The sequence below is a fragment of the Aethalodelphis obliquidens genome, unplaced genomic scaffold, assembly GCF_003676395.1.
Source record: "Aethalodelphis obliquidens isolate GAN/ISIS:26980383/991018 unplaced genomic scaffold, ASM367639v1 scaffold2, whole genome shotgun sequence".
NCBI classification, from domain to species: domain Eukaryota; kingdom Metazoa; phylum Chordata; class Mammalia; order Artiodactyla; family Delphinidae; genus Aethalodelphis; species Aethalodelphis obliquidens.
Window position 1 is genome coordinate 30,593,960 of NW_020837946.1, and position 24,523 is coordinate 30,618,482.

General features: G+C 37.2%; 1 protein-coding gene across 1 annotated transcript in view; it reads right to left on the reverse strand.

Moving 5' to 3' along the window:
- PARD3B (par-3 family cell polarity regulator beta) overlaps positions 1 to 24,523 on the reverse strand; it is a 1,036,702-nt gene that overhangs the window by 502,158 nt on the left and 510,021 nt on the right. The window contains exon 5 of the mRNA XM_027123437.1: positions 11,770 to 11,855. Coding sequence (XP_026979238.1) covers positions 11,770 to 11,855 — 86 coding nt within the window. The remainder of the gene's footprint in view (positions 1 to 11,769; positions 11,856 to 24,523) is intronic.

A 24,523-nucleotide genomic window follows, 5' to 3' on the forward strand; every position in this document is an offset into this window, starting at 1 on the left:
TTAAATTTAGTTTAAAAGGGGAAAAAACCACTCAGTGTTTTACACACTTGATGGAGTTCTGTGGAAATCCCTGTATATATACCCTCATGGAAGATAAACATAGCAAGGAGGGCTAGACACAATTACTTGAATACACATCTCATAAAATGAGATTTCACTAAGATGTGAAAATATGCTATTAATGTTATTTGTTTAGGCAAACAGCACAGTAGAGTTCAAGGACTGGTGAGCAGGGTATGCACATTTATGTTTTGGAGGCAGACTGAGAATGGAAAATGTAGAGAATGAGGTGAGAAGGCTATTCTAGAAGTGGAAAGAAAAAGGGATCGGCAGCTACTTGTGAAAAACAGATAAAAAATGAATTGCGGGGCAAAGGAAAAGTATTTCACTTACAAAAAGAAAAGTCGGAAGATTTCACTAAGCTCAAAATAGCTAATTCAACTTTCTAAGACGTACTAAAACAAAAGCAGATAGTCACCAAGCATTAGGTCCAATAGTATTAAGCAAGCTACATGTTCTAAGCTCCGACTGACAAAATTGATTCAAATATCACTAGAACCAGCTGCTACCTACCTAAGACTTTAATACAAAACTATGGGTGAAAGTACAGAATCAGTGGTTTAAAATGAGCCTGTTGTGAACGGCTATGGCAAGAACTACATGGAAAGTGCTTCATTTGGTTCCTTCCAGCAGAAAGACATGAAGCTTGAGGGAGAGAAGGGGCTGCAGACGGATGGTTGTAGGTCTGATTTCTCCACACAAGGCAAATGCACAGCATCTTTAAGATTAGTCAACCCAGTGATTGGCCACTAGTTTAGGGTACAGAAGAGACAGGTCTGAGGGCAGGGAAGAGGAGATACTTTGTTTCAGGAGGAAATAATGATTAACTTATGAAATTAGAGAGAAGTGTATCCTAGTGGTGGCTCTGAGTCAGGTGCCTAAGTAAATCATTTAAACTAAGACCACAAGTAAGTTTCCTCATTTGGACAACGAGGGAATTAAGATAAATTCCTAATAGAGCTGCTGGTTTTAAAGAAAAAAATAGAGAATATTATATAAATACAGCAAACACACAGTCTCTGGAATATACGGAGGACTCAATATCAGCTGTTAGTATTATTATTAGAACTTTCTGAAGGAACAAAGAAGCTTACGGGTTAAAAGGCAATAACCTATTTCAAACTTTCCAAATTTTCCTCAACTTGATTTCCTCAGTAAGAGTTTTTTTTTTTTCTTAATCTGTAAATACTGTAGGATTTTCTTCATAATTAGACTGCTGATAGAGAACACAGTGGGTAATAATGAGTGGAGAGAAGTTACTGGCGGGTGTTCTTTGGGGACTGATGTCCAAGACTGTCATATACAGCAATGTAAGAGATGGACCACAGAGAGAGACCTCCAAGAAGAGCTTGCTGATGACGCCAGAGGCTACTTGACAGTGAAATGTCTTGGGTTTTTTCCCCCAGTTTTATTGAGATATAATCAACAGCACTGTATACGTTTAAGGTACACAGCATAATGATTTGACTTACATAAATAATGAAATGATTATCTCAGTAAGTTTACTGAGCATCCATCATCTCATATAAATACTAAATTAAAGAAATAGAAAAAAATTTTTTCTTGTGATGAGAATGCTTAGCATTTACTCTTTTAACAACTTCTGAAATGTCTTGTTGATATGATTATACTGAGTAAAAATCTAACAAAGAATTTCTTGTCAAAGGTGGTGGGATTCACTTAATGCAATTAATCGAGTAGTTCCAATGAAGAAGCTCTGCAAGGAAAAAACAAAGTCTAATGCTTGAGGAGTTCATAATCAGCAGGCAGATTAGGACAGGTAACAAAAAATAATACAAAGGAATAGAACAGTAGTAGTACTTGCAGTATGTTCTCAATGAATGTACGCTATCTGGGGGGAGGCAGCATGTTAATCATCTTCTGGGTATTATATAACATGTACTCACATCAAAAGTACAAAGTAAACATATCACTTCCATTACAGATAAGTAAACCGATGCTTAGAGAGGTTAAATAATCTGTCCAACATCACACCATTTATATACGGTAAATTCAGGACACAAATTGGAATTTACTGCTTCTCAGAGCAGTAGTTTTCAACCATTTTGACATGTAAGTTTCAAAGCAGAGGTGCTTTCTGATGAGGTTCAGAGAAAAGGGAACAGGATCAGGAAGGAAAGCTGGAAATCAGGAAAATCTTCTCAAAGGAAGTCAAATTTTAGATGGAACTGAGAGGGGTAAATGAATCTTCAACCAGAAAAGCTGGTGAGGGCGTGGAGAGATCATGCACAGGAGAGGAAACAGTTTGCACTGAGACACTGAATCAGGATGGTCTGCGGACACACGGATTGTCTGTGAAACTAAAGAGAGAAGGAGGAGAGGGGAGGAGGGGGGAGGAAGGGAGGAGAACAGAGGGTAAGATAATGAGGAGATAAGGCTGTCCCATCAGCTTCAGATCAAACTTCAGTGTGATATGTCAAATTCCACAATGAAAAAAAGCACGCTTAATTTTTTAGAAGATGGAATCACTATAGGTTTTGGAAATGAGAGCACTAAGATCAATGCAGTGGTTTAGAAATATTTTACCTGGCAGAGATGTGGGATCAACTGGAAAAGGCAAAGACAAGGGAGAAATTGGTACTTGAGGTAGGAATTAGTAAATTACTGAAACAATGTAGCTGAGAGGTATTACGGATTGAGCAATGATTATAGGAATAAAGCATGAAAACATGGAGAAAGATTCAAGGTATTATGAAATGGACTCTGTCAATAATTTGCAAAATGAGAGGCCAAGGAGAAGACAGGATAAAATGTGATGACAGTTTTCATCCTGGGAAAAGAGGCATATCTGGAATAACGTGAGGTCAGGAATGAGCCAGAAATTAGGAATGAAGGGAAGGTCTTTTGCATACACTGCTTGCTAATTAAAGAGAAGCTTAAAGTGCAATCTTTTTTGTTTTAACATCTTTATTGGCGTATAATAGCTTTACAATGTTGTGTTAGTTTCTGCGGTATACTAAAGTGAATCAGCTACACATATACATATATCCCCATATCCCCTCCCTCTTGCGTCTTCCTCCCACCCTCCCTGTCCCACTCCTCTACGTGGTCACAAAGCACCAAGCTGATCTCCCTGTGCTATGCAGCTGCTTCCCAACTAGCTATTTTACATTTGGTAGTGTATATATGTCCATGACTCTCTCACTTCGTCCCAGCTTACCCTTCTCCCTACTTGTGTCCTCAAGTCCATTCTCTAAGTCTGGGTCCTGCCCCTAGGTTCATCAGAATCTTTTTTTTTTTTTTTTTTTTTTTTTTAGATTCCATATATGTGTTAGCACACAGTATTTATTTTCTCTTTCTGACTTACTTCACTCTATACAACAGACTCTAGGTCCATCCACCTCATTACAAATAACTCAGTTTCGTTTATTTTTATGGCTGAGTAATATTCCATTGTATATATGTACCACATCTTCTTTATCCATTCATCTGTTGATGGACACTTAGGTGGTTTCCATGTCCTGGATATTGTAAATAGAGCTGCAATGAACATTGTGGTACATGACCCTTCTTGAATTATGGTTTTCTCAGGGTATATGCCCAGTAGTGGGATTTCTGGGTCGTATGGTAGTTCTATTTTTAGTTTTTTAAGGAACCTCCATACCGTTCCCCATAGTGGCTGTATCAATTGACATTCCCACCAACAGTGCAAGAGATTTCCCTTTTCTCCACACCCTCTCCAGCATTTACTGTTTGTAGATGTATTGATGATGGTCATTCTGACTGGTGTGAGATGATATCTCACTGTAGTTTTGATTTGCATTTCTCTAATGATTAATGATGTTGAGCATCCTTTCATGTGTTTGTTGGCAGTCTGTATATCTTCTTTGGAGAAATGTGTATTTAGGTCTTCTGCCCATTTTTGGATTGGGTTGTTTGTTTTGTTGATATTGAGCTGCATGAGCTGCTTGTATATTTTGGAGATTAACCCTTTGTCAGTTGCTTCATTTGCAAATATTTTCTCCCATTCTGAGGGTTGGCTTTTGGTCTTGTTCATGCTTTCCTTTGCTGTGCAAAAGCTTTTAAATTTCATTAGGTCCCATTTGTTTACTTTTGTTTTTATTTCCATTACCCTAGGGTAGGTCAAAAAGGATCTTGCTGTGATTTAGGTCATAGAGTGTTCTATGTTTTCCTCTAAGAGTTTTATACTGTCTGGCTTTACATTTAGGCCTTTAATCCATTTTGAGTTTACTTTTGTGTATCGTGTTAGGCAGTGTTCTAATTTCATTCTTTTACATGTAGCTGTCCAGTTTTCCCAGCATCACTTATTGAAGTGGCTGTCTTTTCTCCATCGTATATTTTTGCCTCCCATATCAAAGATAGGGTGATCATATGTGTGTGGATTTATCTCTGGGCTTTCTAACCTGTTCCATTTATCTTTATTTCTGTTTTTGTGCCAGTACCATACTGTCTTGATTACGGTAGCTATGTAATTGCCCCAAGATTGCTTTGGCTATTTGGGGTCTTCTGTGTTTCCATAAAAATTGTGAAAATTTTTGTTCTAGTTCTGTGGAAAATGCCATAGGTAGTCTGATATGGATGCAATGAATTTGTAGATTGCTCTGGGTACTATAGTCATTTTCCCAATGTTGACTCTTCTAATCCAGGAACATGGTACATCTCTCCATCTGTTTGTATCATCTTTAATTTCTTTCATCCGTGTCTTACAGTCTTCTACATACAGGTCTTTTGTCTCCTTAGGTAGGTTATTCCTAGGTATTTTATTCTTTTTGTTGCAATGGTAAATGGGAGTGTTTCCTTAATTTCTCTTTCAAATTTTTCATCGTTAGTGTATAGGAATGAAAGAGTTTTCTGTGCATTAATTTTGTATCCTGCTACTTTACCAGATTCACTGACTAGCTCTAGTAGTTTTCTGGTAGCATGTTTAGGATTCTCTACGTAGAGTACCATGTCATCTGCAAACAGTGACAGCTTTATTTCTTCTTTTCCAATTTGGATTCCTTTTATTTCTTTTTCTTCTCTGATTGCTGTGGCTAAAACTTCCAAAACTATGTTCAATGATAGTGGTGAGAGTGGGCAACCTTGTCTTGTTCCTGATCTTAGAAGAAATGGTTTCAGTTTTTCACCATTGAGAACGATGTTGGCTGTGGGTTTGTCATATACGGCCTTTATTAAGTTGAGCTAGGTCCCCTCTATGCCCACTTTCTGGAGTTTTTATCATAAATGGGTGTTGAACTTTGTGGAAATCTTTTTCTGCATCTATTGAGATGATCATATGGTTTTTCTCCTTCAATTTCTTAATATGGTATATCACATTGATTGATTTGCATATATTGAAGAATCCTTTCATTCCTGGGATAAACCCCACTTGATCATGGTGTATGATCCTTTTAAAGGGCTGTTGAATTCTGTTTGCTAGTATTCTGTTGAGGATTTTTGCATCTATGTTCATCAGTGATATTGGCCTGTAGTTTTCTTCTTTTGTGACATCTTTGTCTGGTTTTGGAATCTGGGAGATGGTGGCCTTGCAGAGTGAGTTGAGAGGGAGTGTTGAGAGGGCCTTGCAGAATGAGAGGGAGTGTTCCTCCCTCTACTACATCTTGGAAGAGTTTGAGAAGGATAGGTGTTAGCTCTTCTCTAAATGTTTGATAGAATTTGCCTGTGAAGCCATATGGTCCTGAGCTTTTGTTTCTTGGAATATTTTTAATCACAGTTTCAATTTCAATGCTTGTGATTGGTCTGTTCATATTTTCTATTTCTTCCTGGTTCAGTCTTGGAAGGTTGTGCTTTTCTAAGAATTTGTCCATTTCTTCCAGGTTGTCCATTTTATTGGCATAGAGTTGCTTCTAGTAATCTCTCATGATCCTTTGTATTTCTTCAGTGTCAGTTGTTATTTCTTTTTCATTTCTAAATCTGTTGATTTGAGTCTTCTCCCTTTTTTCTTGATGAGTCTGGCTAATGGTTTATCGATTTTGTTTATTTTCTCAAAGAACCAGCTTTTAGTTTTATTGATCTTTGCTATTGTTTCCTTCATCATTTCTGATCTGATCTTTATGATTTCTTTCCTTCTGCTAACTTTGGGGTTTTTTTTGGTTCTTCTTTCTCTAATTGCTTTAGGTGTAAGGTTAGGTTGTTTATTTGAGATGTTCTTGTTTCTTGAGATAGGATTGTATTGCTATAAACTTCCCTCTTGAAATGTTTTTGCTGTATCCCATAGATTTTGGGTTGTCGTGTTTTCACTGTCATTTGTTCCTAGGTATTTTTTGATTTCCTCTTTGATTTCTTCAGTGATCTCTTGGTTATTTAGTAGTGAATTGTTTAGCCTCCATGTGTTTGTATTTTTTACAGTTTTTTCCCTGTAATTGATATCTAGTCTCATAGCACTGTGGTCAGAAAAGATACTTGATACCATTTCAGTTTTCTAAAATTTACCAAGGCTTTATTTGTGACCCAAGATATGATCTATCCTGGAGAATACTTTACGAGCACCTGAGAAGAAAGTGTATTCTGTTGTTTTTGGATGGAACGTCCTATAAATATCAATTAAGTCCATCTTGTCTAATGTGTCATTTAAAGCTTGTGTTTCCTTATTTATTTTCATTTGGGATGACCTGTCCATTGGTGAAAGTGGGGTGTTAAAGTGCCCTATTATTATTGTGTTACTGTCGATTTCCCCTTGTATGGCTGTTAGCATTTGCCTTATGTATTGAGGTGCTCCTATGTTGGGTACATAAATATTTACAATGGTTATATATTCTTCTTAGATTGATCCCTTGATCATTATGCAGGGTCCTTCTTTGTCTCTTGTAATAGTCTTTAAAGTCTATTTTGTCTGATATGAGAATTGCTACTCCAGCTTTCTTTTGATTTCCATTTGCGTGGAATATCCTTTTCCATCCCCTCACTTTCAGTCTGTATGTGTCCCTAGGTGTGAAGTGGGTCTCTTGTAGACAGCATATATACGGGTCTTGTTTTTGTATCCATTCAACCAGTCTATGTGTTTTGGTTGGAGCATTTAATCCAATTATATTTAAGGTAATTGTAGACATGTATATTCCTATTACCACTTTCTTAATTGTTTTGGGTTTCTTCTTGTAGGTTTTTTCCTTCTCTTGTGTTTCCTGCCTAGAGAAGTTCCTTTAACATTTTCTGTAAATCTGGTTTGGTGGTGTGGAATTCTCTTAACTTTTGCTTGTCTGTAAAGGTTTTAATTTCTCTGTCGAATCTGAATGAGATCCTTGCTGGGTAGAGTAGTCTTGGTTGTAGGTTTTTCCCTTTCATCACTTCTAAATATGTCCTGCCACACCCTTCTGGCTTGCAGAGTTTTTGCTGAAAGATCATCTGTTAACTCTCTGGGGATTCCCTTGTGTGTTATTTGTTGCTTTTCACTTGCTGCTTTTAATATTTTTTCTTTGCATTTAATTTTTGATAGCTTGATTAATATGTGTCTTGGCGTGTTGCTCCTTGGATTTATCCTGTATGGAACTCTCTGAGCTTCTTGGACTTGACTATTTCCTTCCCCATGTTAGGGTAGTTTTCAACTATAATGTCTTCAAATATTTTCTTAGACCCTTTCTTTTTCTCTTCTTCTTCTGGGACCCCTATAATTCGAATGTTGGTGTGTTCAATGTTTCCCAGAGGTGTCTGAGACTGTCCTCAATTCTTTTCATTCTTTTTTCTTTATTTCACTCTGCAGTAGTTATTTTCACTATTTTATCTTCCAGGTCACTTATCCTTTTTCTGCTATTGATTCCTTCTAGAGAATTTTTAATTTCATTTATTGTGTTGTTCATCATTGTTTATTTGCTCTTTAGTTCTTCTAGCTCCTTGTTAAACATTTCTTGTATTCTCTCCATTCTATTTCCAAGATTTTGGATCATCGTTACTATCGTTACTCTGAATTCTTTGTCAGGTAGACTGCCTATTTCCTCTTCATTTGTTTGGTCTGCTGGGTTTTTACCTTGCTCCTTCATCTGCTGCATATTACTCTGTCTTCCATTTTGTTTAACGTACTGTGTTTGGGGTCTCCTTTTCACAGGCTGCAGGTTTATAGTTCCTGTTATTTTTGGTGTCTGCACCCACTGGGTGAGGTTGGTTCAGTTGCTTGTGTAGGCTTCCTGGTGGAGGGGACTGGTGCCTGTGTTCTGGTGGGTGGGGCTGGATTTTTTGTGTTATGGTGGGCAGAGCTGTGTCTGGTGGTGTGTTTTGAGGTGTCTGTGAACTTGGTATGATTTTAGGCAGTCTCTCTGCTAATGGGTAGAATTGTGTTCCTGTCTTGCTAGTTGTTTGGCATGAGGCGTCAAGCACTGTAGCTTGCTGGCCGTTGGGTGGAGCTGGGTCTTAGCATTGAGATGGAGATCTCTGGGAGAGCTCTCGCCGATTAGTATTACATGGGGCCAGGAGGTGGCTGGTGGTCCAATGTCCTGAACTCGGCTCTCCCACCTCAGAGGCTCAGGCCTAACATCAGGCCAGAGCACCAAGACGCCGTCAGCCGCACAGCAGTACTCAGAAGGAGCAGTGGGTCACCCTTGTGGATGAACGGGAGTACACACCAAGCGGTAATCTTATTTTTAAAAAAGAAACGTCCAATAGAAACCTCTTGCTTCATTGTCTTCTTAGGATCAAAGTACATTGAGTAGTACTTCATAAGAGATACATATAAGACTATTGTAAGATAGTCTTACAATATATTGTAAGACTACTATAAGGTATATTGTAAGACTATTTGGAGAACTGCCTCTAAATATTATTTTTCTTTAAATATAAATGCTTGTGTTAATAATGGGTGAGCAGTTAATACTTATGTCTATGATTTATGAAGCACTGTGTTTTATCCATTCAGTCATTCACTCCACAAATATGCTGCTATTATGTTCCAAGATCTGTGCTTGGTGTCCGGAATCCTCGGAGGATCTATAGTCTTGTTTGGAAGAATGACAAACAGTTACAATATAGTATGTGTGATAATGATAATTGCAATAGCAATTAATGTTTATCCAGCCTTTCATTTAGTATTGTGCTAGTGTAACTGCCCATTTTCCATAGGAAAAAAAGAATATTTTAAAGAGGTTTAATAAATAGTCCACAGTTACAAAGGTAGTGTTCAAACTCAGGACTTCAATAAATCCAAGAATTTGGAACTAAGGAATGGTTTGATAAATGCTCTGGCTTAAAAAATTTTATCCAGGGACTTCCCTAGTGGCACAGTGGTTAAGAATCTGCCTGCCAGTGCAGAAGACATGGGTTCAAGTACTGCTCCAGGAAGATACCACATGCCACAGAGCAATGAAGCCCGTGCACCACAACTACTGAGCCCATGTACCACAACTACTGAAGCCTGTGTGCCTAGAGCCCGTACTCTGCAACAAGACAAGCCAGCACAATAAGAAGCCCGCGCACCACAACCGAGAGCAGCCCCTGCTCGCCGCAACTAGAGAAAGCCTGCGCGCAGCAACAAAGACCCAACGTAGCGAAAAAATTTAAAAAATAAACAAACGAATAAATTTATTTTCAAAAAGAAAAAAAATTTTATCCAGTAGTGGTATGTGGGATCAATGAGAATAGGGAGAGATTGACACTTAAGAGCAGAGTTAGTAGGTTATTACAATAGTCTGACAGAGAGTAACAAAGGCTTGAACAATAGCTAGGGGAATTAAAACATCACAACAGGTTGAAGCCATTTTGAGATGGACTCTGCAGTAATTTACTTAGCTTCTATGCCGTCTGCACGGAAGTGAGTCCAAAGTCCTATGCTTGGGCCAAGCTCTGTGGGGTATCAGACTATCATTGCCTTAGGAGAAAAACTGATGATGTAACTCAGCTGTAAGTGGCTTCCTAATTTCCTTCCATTCTTTCTTCCTCAACCCATACCAGCTAGAACCAACGTCCTGTCCTAGAATTTTAATCTCTAAGCTTCCTGTCACTCTGCTCACCTCTACCACCCTCCCCAGCTTTGCATTCCATACTGTTAAAATCCTCATCTTCCCCCCATCTGAGAGTCTGCAAGCAATGGAGTTTGCATTCACTCTACTTTCTGATCTTGGCCTCAAACTAATTTCAGATGATTTTTCCTACACTGGTGCTCACCATATCAGGTTTCTTAGCCCTGATTATGCATCATGAAATAAAACACCAAGGAATCAGTGAAGGTGCACACAACAGGTAACACTGGAGTCAAAGGATTTGGAGACAAGAGTGGTGAATGTAGATTGGGTCTCTAGAAGTTAATCGCTCTGAATTGCAACTCCTTAGCCTGCTAAAGGTGATAATAAAACTCATGCAAAAAGTCCCTTGTCATAATCAAATTATACAGATATACATATGTATTTTCATTAAAGAATATTATTTTTTAAAAGTCCTATAGTTCATTTCTCTGAATTCCTTGTATCTGAAGAAAGCTGAGCTAATTTGTTCATGCAGCCATAAACCAAACAATTGTTAACTCTATAACAACGTAATACTTAGCCAAGATGTTAGCAAACTTTTCAAAAAGCTAACATTAAAAAAAAATGAAATTAAAGGCAAACATAGTAAGAGTATTACAGTCATTATGCCTACCTCCAAAAACAATCTTATCAAGCTTCTAAAAAGACAGTGCCCTGGAGATTTTCTGTACCAAAGTTTAAATATTGTGCAGCTCATTAATCAAACAAACACAATCTAAATAAAGAGTAACTATGTCATATGGCCATAAATTACAAGCTTGAGGAAAATCCACACAGTAAAGCAGCATGATAAAAGGTGATCACACATTTTTTTTTAAGCTAATTCCATGGAACATGCTTGGCACCTATTAATAACTGTACTGAATGAAAGGAGTATGTTGACTGCCTGAATGAATGACCATCAGTCTCAAAAGCATCACCTTTCAGGGCTAAAGCCAACAATCTATTAAACATGAAATTACTTATGCAAATTTTGAAGCAACTTTAAAAATGATGATGATGATAATAATAAAGATGATGGGGATGTTGATGATAGTGGTAGCAACAGGACTTACTCTGACTCAGGCACTGTTCAAAGTACTTTACACGTGATAACTAATTTTGTCTTCATACTAACCCTCTGAAGAAGGTTTTAATATTATTTCCATTCTACAGACCAGAAACTAAGGCAAAGATGGATGAGCAACTTGCCTAAGCTCCTAGAAGTAATAAGCAGCAGAGCTGGGATTTGAACCCAGGCAGTAGCTAGGGATGAACTGGAGATTAGTGCAGAGCAAAGCAAGTGCCCGTAAACATGACAGCAACTAACTTTGTATAACAAGTTACTCACACTAAAAACATGAAAAATCCAGGCTGATAGGTTGGGTTCATTTTATACACATAGAGTAAAATATTGCAAGACTGTTAAAACACAAGGCACAAGATTGTTAAAACACAAGTAATATTCAAGGAGCTGACATCTAAGAAAAACACTGCACCACGATGAACGCTGCAATGTTCACTTTAAACTGTTGTTCAAAGAGAAGAAAAAAGCAATTAAGAAATCCAGGTTGCAGAAGAGCTGGAAGCATTGAGGCTCATTTGTATACATGTTTGTCAGGAAGTTCTCATATCATATTAAGAAAATGAGAGAAAAAAGTAATTTAGCAATTAATTTTAGAATTAGGTTTCACTCAAGTATTCTACTTATCTTGATGTTTCCTATAAAATAAAAACTATAATCTAAAAAAAAACAAACATTAAATTGAAATAAAATATTCTTATTCACATAAGTAGAATATACCTCAATGCATCCATTGTTTTCGGTGATGTCAAGAGTTCTGTCTGCACACCATTCATAACTTCATCTTCTAAGTCCTGTGTGGAATTCTGTAGTGAAACAAACCCATAAGCATGTGGATGTTATGCACATAAAATTGAAGGTTTGAATAAAAAGTCTCAACAGGAGAGAGTAAATGGTTTTACTCTGGATATATACAGCGTGCTCCAATTTCTTTGAAGACTGGAAACAGGTGCTAATCTTTTCAGTGCTTTCAATGTTCTTTTCTCTTCCGTTTGGTTTCTGAAATACTCAAACGGGCCATTTACACAAGGCAGTATGTTAAGAGCTTTGGAATACATCATTTAGCTTCCTGCTACTCAACCATAAGCTTTCGGGACTGAGTGTTTTAAATCAGCAAGGAAAAGGGGCACCAAAGGGAAGGTTCCATTGACAGGTAGTGATGTATTAGCTTTAATGTACTGTACTTGCTTGCATCTCCCTGGTGACACTAAAAATATAAAGAAAGCAAAATTCATGAAAAAAGGGTTGCCTGGCAAGGTCACTTCTATCAAAAGTGTGACAGGACTAGTGCAGGAAAAGAAATCTGGAGTTCTTACTTTGCCTTAAGACTTTAATTCTGAGGATGATTTTCAGCACAGAGAAACTAAAATTAACCACTTAACTTCTAAAATGGTAAACACTCTTCTACTGCAGAGAGGTAAGAGGGCAAGAGAGGTCCTGCACTCCAGGATGGTGGTAAAGTTGAACTGGGTGATACATAGAGGAGAGATGGATTCTAGAAAGCCAGCCCGCTTGAGATTCTCATTTAGTAAGACATTAGTCCTCTGTTAGGCTTTGGAACTGAACTTTTTTTTCTTTTTTTAAACATCTTTATTGGAGTATAATTGCTTTACATTGATGCGTTCGTTTCTGCTTTATAACAAAATGAATCAGCTATACATATACGTATATCCCCATATCTCCTCCCTCTTGCGTCTCCCTCCCACCCTCCCTATCCCACCCCTCTAGGTGGTCACAAAGCACCGAGCTGATCTCCCTGTGCTATGCGGCTGCTTCCCACTAGCTATCTGTTTTACGTTTGGTAGTGTATATATGTCCATGCCACTCTCTCACTTCGTCCCAGCTCACCCTTCCCATTCCCCGTGTGGAATGAACTTTAACAGAGTAATTCTGCAGACACATCACTCTTCAGAAGCAGAGTCACAGATAGCGCTCATTACAAACTTGGATTTCACTGAAACAAACTACATGGAGCATTCATGGATCTAAATGTATCATTTCAACCAAAAAATGCAACAGATGAGTTAAAAGGCTGGACATAAAGGAATTAGGTTAATATTTTGAAGAAAACAAGACAGGGAGGCACAACTTAAGCAGTGTGTCATTGTGAACTGATTAAAAAAACTTACTTCATTTTTAGATTGAAGAGCAACATTTCACCTAGGGGTTGGTAGTTTTGGGAAGCACTTGATCTACACTAGATTTAAAAAATTTATTCACTTTTTCGTCTTCATGAGGATAAAGAAAAAAAAATCCAAAAAGTTGAAGGATGCTTTTTAGTGTAAGGTACTAAATCTTAAAAGATGAATGTCTTTGAAAGCTTTCAAACATTCACCTTATTATGAAGGGCTTGATGTGTGCTTACATTGAAAAGTCACAGGGTTGGGCAGGTTACAAAAATACTTGAAGAGACAATTTAACAAAATATACATACTTGTGACTACTGCACATGACAGAACATTTGATGACTGAATTTAGGTCAAAATCAAAATCACTGACTTTCTCATCTCTCTCTCTCACAAGAGGGAGCTCCATGAAGGGTGAGGCTGTATCTAGTCTCTCTACATTAAGCACACAACACACAGAATTGATTTAGTGAACGTTAATGAGTAAATAAGCTGAATGGCATTCTATTAGCTTCCTAATACTGTGCAATAAATTCAAAATTAAATGGCTAAAAAACATTATCTCCCATAGTTTCTGGGAGAGATTTAGAAGTGGCTTGGCTGGGCAGTTGTGGGGTAGAATCTCTCATAAGGTTGCAGTCAAGGTGTCAGCAGGGCTGCAGCTGCAATCATCTAAAGGCTTAACTGGAGCTTTAAGATCCACTACTTTTTCTCTTATAAAAGCTTCATTAAGATATGCTTTATATAACATTAAACACACCCTTTGAAAAAGTACAGTGCAGTCCTTTTTCACTTATTCACAGAGTTTTGCAACCATCACCACTATGTAATTTTAGAACAATTTCAAAACCCCACAAAGAAACCCCATACTCATTAGCCAGCACTCCCCATGTTTTCTGCTTCCCACAGCCCATGGCAATCATTTACTTTCTGTCGCTAAGGATTTTTTAAAAAATACAAATTTATTTATTTGTTTGTTTGTTTATGGCTGGGTTGGTCCTTTGTTGCTGCACACAGGCTTCCTCTAGTTGCTCTTCGTTGTGGTGCGCGGGCTTCTCACTGAAGTGGCTTCTCTTGTTGCGGTGCACGGGCTCTAGGCTCAGTAGTTGTGGCTTGTGGGCTCTAGAGCGCAGGCTCAGTAACTGTGGCGTGAGGGCTTAGTTGCTCCGCGGCATGTGGGATCTTCCCGGGCCAGGGCTCGAACCCAGCAGGGGCATTGGCAGGTGGATTCTTAACCACTGCGCCACCAGGGAAGCCATGTCGATAAGGATTTACCTATTCTGAACATTTTATATAAACAGAATCATAAGATATGTGGCTTCTATCACTTAACATGATGTTCTTAAGACCCTCCCATGTTGTGGCATGTATCAGTATTTCATTCCATTTTTTGGTCAAATAATATTCCACTGTATGGATGTACCACATTCTGTTTACCCATGCATCACTCTATGGGCATTTGGGTTGTTTCCACTTTTGCTTATGATTATGAATTATGCTGCCACGAATATTTGAAAGTGTTCAATTGTGAAATAATGCTAAGAATGAGAAATTCTTGCACGGACAGATGTTTTTCATTTCTCTCAGGTATACACCTAGGAGTGGAATTGTTGGGCCATATCTTAACTCTATGTTTAACATTTTGAGGGACTGCTATAGTATTTCCAAAACATCTGCACAATGTTGCATTCCCATCAGTAACATATGAGGGTTCCAATTTCTCAAAATCCTCACCAACACTTGTTATTTTCCTTTTTTAAAAAACAATTTAGCCATCATAGTGGGTGTAAAGTGGTTTTTGCTTTGCATATACCTAATGACTAATGATTTGCATTTCCCTAATGATTAATGATGCTGAGCTACTTGTCATGAGACTGTTGGACATTTGTATATCTTCTTTGAAGAAATGCCTAATTATTTGTATTTTTATTATTGAGTTGTAAGAGTTTCCTAAACATTCCATATACAAATTCCTTACGTATATGATTTCCAAATCTTCTCCCATTCTATGGGCTGTGTTTTCACTATCTTGATAGGCCCTTTGAAGCACAAAAGTTTCTAATTTTAATGAAGTTCTATTTATTTTTTCTTTAGTTCCTTGTGTTTTGGTGTCATATCTAAGAAATACTGCCTAACACAAGGTCACAAGGATTTACTCCTATATGTTTTCCTAAGTGTTTTACAGTGTCAGCTCTTACATTTAGGCCTATCACCATTTCTAGTTAATTTTTGTACACTGTGTGCAGTAGGGGGTCTGACTTCATTCTTCACATGTGGCTATTTAGTTGTGCCAGCACCATCTGTTGAAAAGACTATTCTTTCTGCACTGAGTTGTATTAACACCCTTACCAAAACTCAATTGACCAAAAATGCAAGGGTTTACTTCTGGACTCTCAATTTTATTCTATTGATCTATATTTGTATCCTTTTGCCAGTACTACACAGTCTTGATTACTGTAGCTTTGTACTAAGTTTTGGAATCAGGAAGTAAGAATTCTCCAATTATTTTTTTAAGTTTGTTCTGACTATTCTGGGTTCTTTGCATTTTCATATGAATTTTAGAATCTGAGCATCAGGTTTTGCAAAAGTGCTAGCTGGATTTTGATAAGGATCACATTGAATCTGTAGCTTAATTTAGAGAGTATTACCATCTTAACAAAATAAGTCTAGTCTATGAACAGTTAACAGTGGCAGTTATTAAACCAAATATTCTTTTTTGGCTTTGTAATACTATATAGACATACATCCTCGGGATGTCAGAGAAAAAACTGGGATGTTTGTTATAAGGTTTTAACTGTATTTTTGACTCTGCTCCTTACTCCAACTGTAATTTTCTTGTTGATCCCATGCCAAGGTAAGAAAACAACGTATTTTCTGGTTCAAATCAACGTTCCGCAAGGTTCAAAGGAATTTTTTTTGAGTTCTGGTTAGATAGTAAGTAAAGGTTTTATTTATGTCAACGAAGTACCTAATGCTCCGAGTATATGAAAATGTCAATTAGAATTTGAAAGCAATACTGGCCCAACTGCAATGTGATAATCTGCTCAAGGGTAATTCTGAACTGACTACACTTATATAGCAATCATGTCAATCACTACAGACTTAAAGAAAAAACACACATTCACAGATTTATGTGTCTAAGACAAAAGTTCTACTATTTTAAAAGCTGCATCAAAAACTCTGCTTGCCACAGCTATCAAAAAGGGTAGTTAAAAAAAAAAAAAAGCTTCCGTGGTGGCGCAGTGGTTGAGAGTCCGCCTGCCGATGCAGGGGACACGGGTTCGTAACCCAAGTCCGGGAAGATCCTACATGCCGCGGAGCGGCTGGGCCCGTGAGCCATGGCCGCTGAGCCTGCGCGTCCGGAGCCTGTGCTCCGCAACGGGAGAGGCCACAACAGGCCCGCGTACCGCAAAAAAAAAAAAAAAAAAAAAAAAAAGGGTAGTAACTATAGTTTATTATCTCAACTAATGGGCAGTGTTTGTCACTTGCCAAAATCATTTCTATATATTGAAGTAAAAGAATTCTTTGATATTCTCTAGAGATGGGGCAGGCAGACAGATGCTTAGGACATCCTACAAGGACACAAAGCCAATTCTCAATTAACTTCAACAATACTGTAGCAGCGCAGTGCTTCAAGACTTAGACAAAGACAGCTTATTTCTTGACAGGGTCCATAAAAATCACTTTTCCCAAAAATTACCAAATAAATGATATGCCATAATTTAAGAGCGCTTAGGCTTTTCCTTCACTAAATAACAGGATGAAAAGAAGAGTCACAAAATCACACAAAGCTAAAAATAAAAATTATATATATTTTTTCTCATAGCTTATTTGAATAACTTTGAGCCAAATCTGTAAAATGGTGACTTTTAAATTTGGGAATAAAGGGCTAAAAATCATTTCATTATGAAGAGCTAGGGTATAAACAACAGATGCTGAACAGTCACTATATTTCTTCAGTTTAGATTTGAGAAATATTAGTTACGTGATTTCAAATCCTCAAATTTGTCTCCAGAAAATACTATGGTTTGGCAAGCTCTATGCTTAATCTTATTGGTAAAATTATTATAATTTCTATTTTTAATGTTAACTTAAAATAGATCTGATCGGTTGCATAGAATACAAGGTTATAAAGCTATGTTGAAATTTACTTTGTCTCTTCCTTTTGCTCACATTACAATACTTTGCTCCCTAATAAAGTTCAGCAGGAGGTCGTGTCTTGCCAGCCAGGCAGAGACCTTTAAGAAGCTTGTCCTTTACCTCTTTGATTATCAGAGCAGGGAACGTATCATATGTGGCTCTCACAACAGACAAGTTTAATTACTACAATTTTTAAAACGTGAACATTTTTAGCAACACTTTCAGGATCATGGGAGCATTTCTGACAGCCAGAATGAGTTGGATTTAAACATCACTGTGCTATTTTTAGCTTTAAAATCAACACTTACATAAATACTCCCAAACCAATTAGCGGCAGCTGGAAAGTAAAGGTGTTCACATTTAGTTAGCACGAGTGCTCACGACAGCAAGTGTTCACAGGCTGCACGGAAGGGGCCAAGTACCAGGCAGGGCAGCCCTCTCTCTCCAGTGTGATCCTGGTGTTGGCACCAGGCTGTCGTTTCAACGTTCACTGTGGGTGTAAGTCACCGATTTCGTACAGGAAAGTGTATTCATGACGTAGCCTCATTAAGTTATACATCTCCAAATAAACTTAACACTCATGGTAAAACTTTTTGGAAGAAAACGTTACCCACATTCTCATCACTATTCCCTAGTCATGCACAGCTATAAAACAATATTAAAAACAGCTTTACTGCTCAGTTTTTTCTCTCTCAGATGAGAACTGAAATAGATGTTATCTGTAGATGGCTTGCTTTGACTTACAGGTGAAGATATATGGCCTTGATTCCCCACCCCAATGCATTTTAGCCACATTTGAAACCACTTGCCTACAAAATTTTAATTACAATTCAGTTATGGTTCCAAAACTCAGGTGTATTTTATAACAAGATTTGCATTCTGAAAAGCCAACTGCAAGTTTCCTTTGAAATTGCATATGAATTTTAGAATGAGAGTAATAGAAAAATTATACAGAGAAGACTTGAATGCTAGGTTATGTGCCTGGTGCTCATACATAAACATCATGTAAATTATAAAATAAAATTCTGGGCATAATTTCAGAATATTTGTTTTGACTTTTTAGAACACGAATATCTGTACTAAAGTAAAAACAAGTTGTATCTGATACGCACACATGAGATGAACATCCATTTTGGTAGTCAAGCACTGTTATTTAAGCTTGATCTAAGATATTTTCTTCATGCCTTGGGCAATGCCGTGCCATGGGAAATATCTCAGTTGGCTTCAGAGATCCTACCCCAAAATGTTTCAGTCCTAGCAATTTGACACGTCCATAACTTATTTTATATAAATAATATGTTTATTCATTTTATATATATATATATATACACACATATATAACAAACGTAAATGTTATATATACAAAATGTATATTAGGTTGTATTGGGTTGGCCAAAAAGTGCCTTTAGTTTTTAACTAAAAAGACATTTTTCATTTTCACCAAGAACTTTATTGAACAACATTTCCACCCTTTTGTTCCACTACCTTCTGCCATTTTTCAGGCAACTTCATAATTCAATCTTCCCAAAACTTGTTATCTTTTTGAGCAAAGAACTGTTCCAAGTGCCTTTTACAGTCTTCCAGGGATTTGAATTTTTTTCCATTAAGAGAATTTTGTAAAGACTTAAATAAATGGAAATCCAAAGGTGCAATGTCTGGTGAATACAGCAGATGAATCAGAACTTCCCAGCCAAGCTGTAACAGTCTTTGTCTGGTCATCAGAGAAACATGTGGTCTTGTGTTATCCTGATGGAAGATTACGCATTTTCTGTTGACTAATTCTGGACGTTTTTCGTCAAGTGCTGCTTTCAGTTGGGCTAACTGGGAGCAGTACTTGTTGGAATTAATCATTTGGTTTTCCAGAAGGAGTTCATAATAGAGAACTCCCTTCCAATCCCACCATATACACAACATCAACTTCTTTGGATGAAGACCGGCCTTTGGAGTGGTTGGTGGTGGTTCATTTCACTTGCCCCACGATCTCTTCCATTCCACATTACTACAGTATCAACTTTTCATCGCCCATCACACTTTGTTTTACAAATGGAAGGTTTTCATTACATTTAAGTAGAGAATTGCTTGCAGAAATATGGTCTAGAAGGTTTTTTTTTTGCTTAACTTATGTGGAAACCAAACATCAAAGCAATGAACATAGCCAAGCTGGTGTAAATGATTTTCAAGGCTTGATTCAGATATTTTGACTATGTCGGCTATCTCCCCTCCCACGTGATATAACGCTGATTGCTCTCAGTTAATGTCTCGATTTGATTGCTCTCAACTTCAACTGGGCTACCCGACCATGGAGCATCATTCAGCTAGAAATCTCAAGCACAAAACTTTGCAAACCACTTTGACACGTTCGATCAGTCACAGCACCTTCTCCATACACCGCACAAATCTTTTTTTGCATGTCGGTTGCATTTCTACCTTTCTTGAAATAATAAAGCGTAATATGCCAAAAATGTTGCTTTTTTTTCTATCTTCAATATTAAAATGGCTGCACAAAAATGGACCAATTTTGATATGTCTTTTTTTAACTGCATGCTAATATGACAGCTGTCACATACAATCTAACAAAACTGTTTTGAATGAAATTAAAGACAACTAAGTGCTACTAGAGCCATCTTATGGAAAAAGCCGAATGAACCTTTTGGCCAACCCAATATATTCATATATCTAGAAATTGGCACTGCCTTATAATAAATAGTGCACATCCTCAGATATCCTGAACAATACTAAGCAAGCCCTAGAAAGAATGGTGCTGACAAGCTAGTCTAGTCCACTCATTTTATAGGTAAGGAAACTGAGACACAGAAGGACGAGGTAACAAGTCTTTTAAATTATTGTGATAGCGACAAAGCCAGAATCCAGGATTCTTGATTCTCAATACAGTGCTCTTTCTCTGTACCATGGTAAATAGTTGCTGACTTAATGAATGCTGATCTTATGCTGAACTCTTTATGAATTCTTTTTTCTTTCAATGACAGTAACAAACACTCTAATGATGTCTTGGATATACTTTACCCATATTTCAAAGATCTCACAACATTTCACATACAAGTAGATACATATTCATGACAATCCTAAATAATTTCTAGGCATTCATATTCCAATTTTATACATGGGCATACTCAAGTAAAAAAAAAAAAAAGCTTAATGCCTTGTTCAAGGTGAAACTAAGGGACAAAGAAAGGACCAAGGATCCATGTGTCCTAAGACTGAGGTTTGTATGCAAGCATGTTAAACATATTTACCTTGTGATGTCTCTTAGCCGCTGATTTTAGACAAATGGTGCGAGCGAGAAATATTACATTGTGAAGCATTAAAAAGGATTTATATGAAAAACTATCAAGTATGTCATTATTCTAGAGATTGAGCTCTAATAATTTTATGTTTTATTTATTTATTTTAACATCTTTATTGGAGTATAATCGCTTTAAATGGTGTGTTAGTTTCTGCTTTATAACAAAGTGAATCAGTTACACATATACATATGTTCCCATATCTCTTCCCTCTTGTGTCTCCCTCCCACCCTCCCTATCCCACCCCTCTAGGTGGTCACAAAGCACTGAGCTGATCTCCCTGTGCTATGCGGCTGCTTCCCACTAGCTATCTATTTTATGTTTGGTAGTGTATATATGTCCATGCCACTCTCTCACTTTGTCCCAGCTTGCCCTTCCCCCTCCCCATATCCTCAAGTCCATTCTCTACTAGGTCTATGCCTTTATTCCTGTCTTGCCCCTAGGTTCTTCATGACCTTCTTTTTTTTCCCCTTAGATTCCATATATATGTGTTAGCATACGGTATTTGTTTTTCTCTTTCTGACTTACTTCACTCTGTATGACCGACTCTAGGTCCACTTTGCTACAAATAACTCAGTTTTGTTTCTTTTTATGGCTGAGTAATATTCCATTGTACATATGTGCCACACCTGCTTTATCCATTCATTTGCTGATGGACACTTAGGTCACTTCCATATTCTGGCTATTGGAAATAGAGCTGCAATGAACATTTTGGTACGTGACTCTTTTTGAACTATGGTTTTCGCAGGGTATATGCCCAGGAGTGGCATTGCTGGGTCGTATCGTAGTTCTATTTTTAGCTTTTTAAGGAACCTCCATACTGTTCTCCATACTGGCTGTATCAATTTACATTTCCACCAACAGGGCAAGAGAGTTCCCTTTTCTCCACACCCTCTCCAGCATTTATTGTTTGTAGATTTTTTGATGATGGCCATTCTGACCAGTGTGAGATGATATCTCATTGTAGTTTTTTTTTTTCTCCAAGGTAACAGTAGTGTTTTTTTTTAATTGCAAACATGTCTATAAACCTAATAGATTTTTTCTTCTTTTTTTTAAACAGCAGGTTCTTATTAGTCATCAATTTTATACACATTAGTGTATACATGTCAACCATTGTAGTTTTGACTTGCATTTCTTTAATGATTAATGATGTTGAGCATTCTTTCATGTGTTTGCAGGCAATGTGTATATCTTCTTTCGAGAAATGTCTATTTAGGTCTTGTGCCAATTTTTGGATTGGGTTGTTTGTTTTGTTGATATTGAGCTGCATGAGCTGCTTGTATATTTTGGAGATTAATCCTTTGTCAGTTGCTTCATTTGCAAATATTTTCTCCCATTCTGAGGGTTGGCTTTTCGTCTTGTTCATGCTTTCCTTTGCTGTGCAAAAGCTTTTAAATTTCATTAGGTCCCATTTGTTTACTTTTGTTTTTTATTTCCATTTCTCTAGGAGGTCGGTCAAAAAGGATCTTGCTGTGATTTATGTCAGAGTGTTCTGCCTATGTTTTCCTCTAAGAGTTTTATAGTGTCTAGCCTTACATTTAGGTCTTTAATCCATTTTGAGTTTACTTTTGTGTATGGTGTTAGACAGTGTTCTAATTTCATTCTTTTATATGTAGCTGCCCAGTTTTCCCAGCACCACGTATTGAAGTGGCTGTCTTTTCTCCACTGTATATTTTTGCCTCCTATATCAAAGATAAGGTGATCATATGTGCGTGGATTTATCTCTGGGCTTTCTATCCTGTTCCATTGATCTATATTTCTGTTTTTGTGCCGGTACCATATTGTCTTGACTACTGTAGCTTTGTAGTATAGTCTGAAGTCAAGTAGCCTGATTCCTCCAGGTCCATTTTTCTTTCTCAAGATTGCTTTGGCTATTTGGGGTCTTTTGTGTTTCCATACAAATTGTGAAATTTTTTGTTCTAGTTCTGTGAAAAATGCCAGTGGTAGTTCGAAATGAATCACATTGAATCTGTAGACTGCCCTGGGTAGTAGAGTCATTTTCACAATGTTGATTCTTCCAATCCAAGAACATGGTATATCTCTCCATCTATTTCTATCATCTTTAATTCCTTTCATCAGTGTCTTATAATTTTCTGAATACAGGTCTTTTCTCTCCTTAGGTAGGTTTATTCCTAGATATTTTATTGTGTTTGTTGCAATGGTAAATGGGAGTGTTTTCTTAATTTCACTTTCAGATTTTTCATCATTAGCGTACAGTAATGCAAGAGATTTCTGTGCATTAATTTTGTATCCTGCTAGTTTACCAAATTCATTGATTAGCTCTAGTAGTTTTCTGGTAGCATCTTTAGAATTCTCTATGTATAGTATCATATCATCTGCAAACAGTGACAGCTTTACTTCTTCTTTTCCAGTTTGGATTCCTTTTATTTCTTCTTCTTCTCTGATTGCTGTGGCTACAACTACTAAAACTATTCTGAATAATAGTGGTGAGACTGGGCAACCTTGTCTTGTTCCTGATCTTAGTGGAAATGGTTTCAGTTTTTCACCACTGAGGACAATGTTGGCTATGGGTTTGTCATATATGGCTTTCATTATGTTGAGGAAAGTTCCCCCTATGCCTACTTTCTGCAGGGTTTTTATCATAAATGGGTGTTGAATTTTGTCAAAAGCTTTCTCTGCATCTATTGAGATGATCATATGGTTTTTCTCCTTCAGTTTGTTAATATGGTGTATCACATTGATTGATCTGCGTATATTGAAGAATCCTTACATTCCTGGGATAAACCCCATCTGATCATGGTATATGATCCTTTTAATGTGCTGCTGGATTCTGTTTGCTAGTATTCTGTTGAGGAATTTTGCATCTATGTTCATCAGTGATATTGGCCTGTGGTTTTCTTCTTTTGTGACATCTTTGTCTGGTTTTGGTATCAGGGTGATGGTGGCCTCGTAGAATGAATTTGGGAGTTTTCCCCCCACTGCTATATTTTGGAAGAGTTTGAGGAGGAGAGGTGTTAGCTCTTCTCTAAATGTTTGATAGAATTAGCCTGTGAAGCCATCTGGTCCTGGGCTTTTGTTTGTTGGAAGATTTTTAATCTCAGTTTCAATTTCATTGCTTGTGATTCGTCTGTTCATGTTTTCTATTTCTTCCTGATTCAGTCTTGGCAGGTTGTGCCTTTCTAAGAATTTGTCCATTTCTTCCAGGTTGTCCACTTTATTGGCATAGAGTTGCTTGTAGTAATCTCTCATTATCCTTTGTATTCCTGCAGTGTCAGTTGTTACTTCTTTTTCATTTCTAATTCTATTGATTTGTCTTCTCCCTTTTTTGTTGATAAGTCTGGCTAATGGTTTATTGATTTTGTTTATTTTCTCAAAGAACCAGCTTTTAGTTTTATTGATCTCTGCTACTGTACCCTTCATCATTTATTTCTGATCTGATCTTTATGATTTCTTTCCCTCTGTTAACTTTGGGTTTTTTTTTTTTTTTCTTTTTTCTAACTGCTCTAGGTGTAAGGTTAGGTTGTTTAAGTTGTTTCTTATTTCTTAAGGTAGGGTTGTATTGCTATAAACTTCCCTCTTAGAACTGCTTTTGCTGCATCCCATAGGTTTTGGGTCATTGTGTTTTCATTGTCATTTGTTTCTAAGTGTTTTTTGATTTCCTCTTTGATTTCTTCCGTGATCTCCTGGTTATTAAGTAGTGAATTGTTTAGCCTCCATGTGTATTTTTTTTACAGATTTTTTCCTCTAATTGATATCTAGTCTCAGAGCATTGTGGTTGGAAAAGATACTTGATACGATTTCAATTTTCTTAAAGTTACCAAGGCTTGTTTTGTGACCCAAGATATGATCTATCCTGGAGAATGTTCTATGAGCACTTGAGAAGAATGTGTATTCTGTTGTTTTGGGATGGAATGTGCTATAAATATCAATTAAGTCCATCTTGTT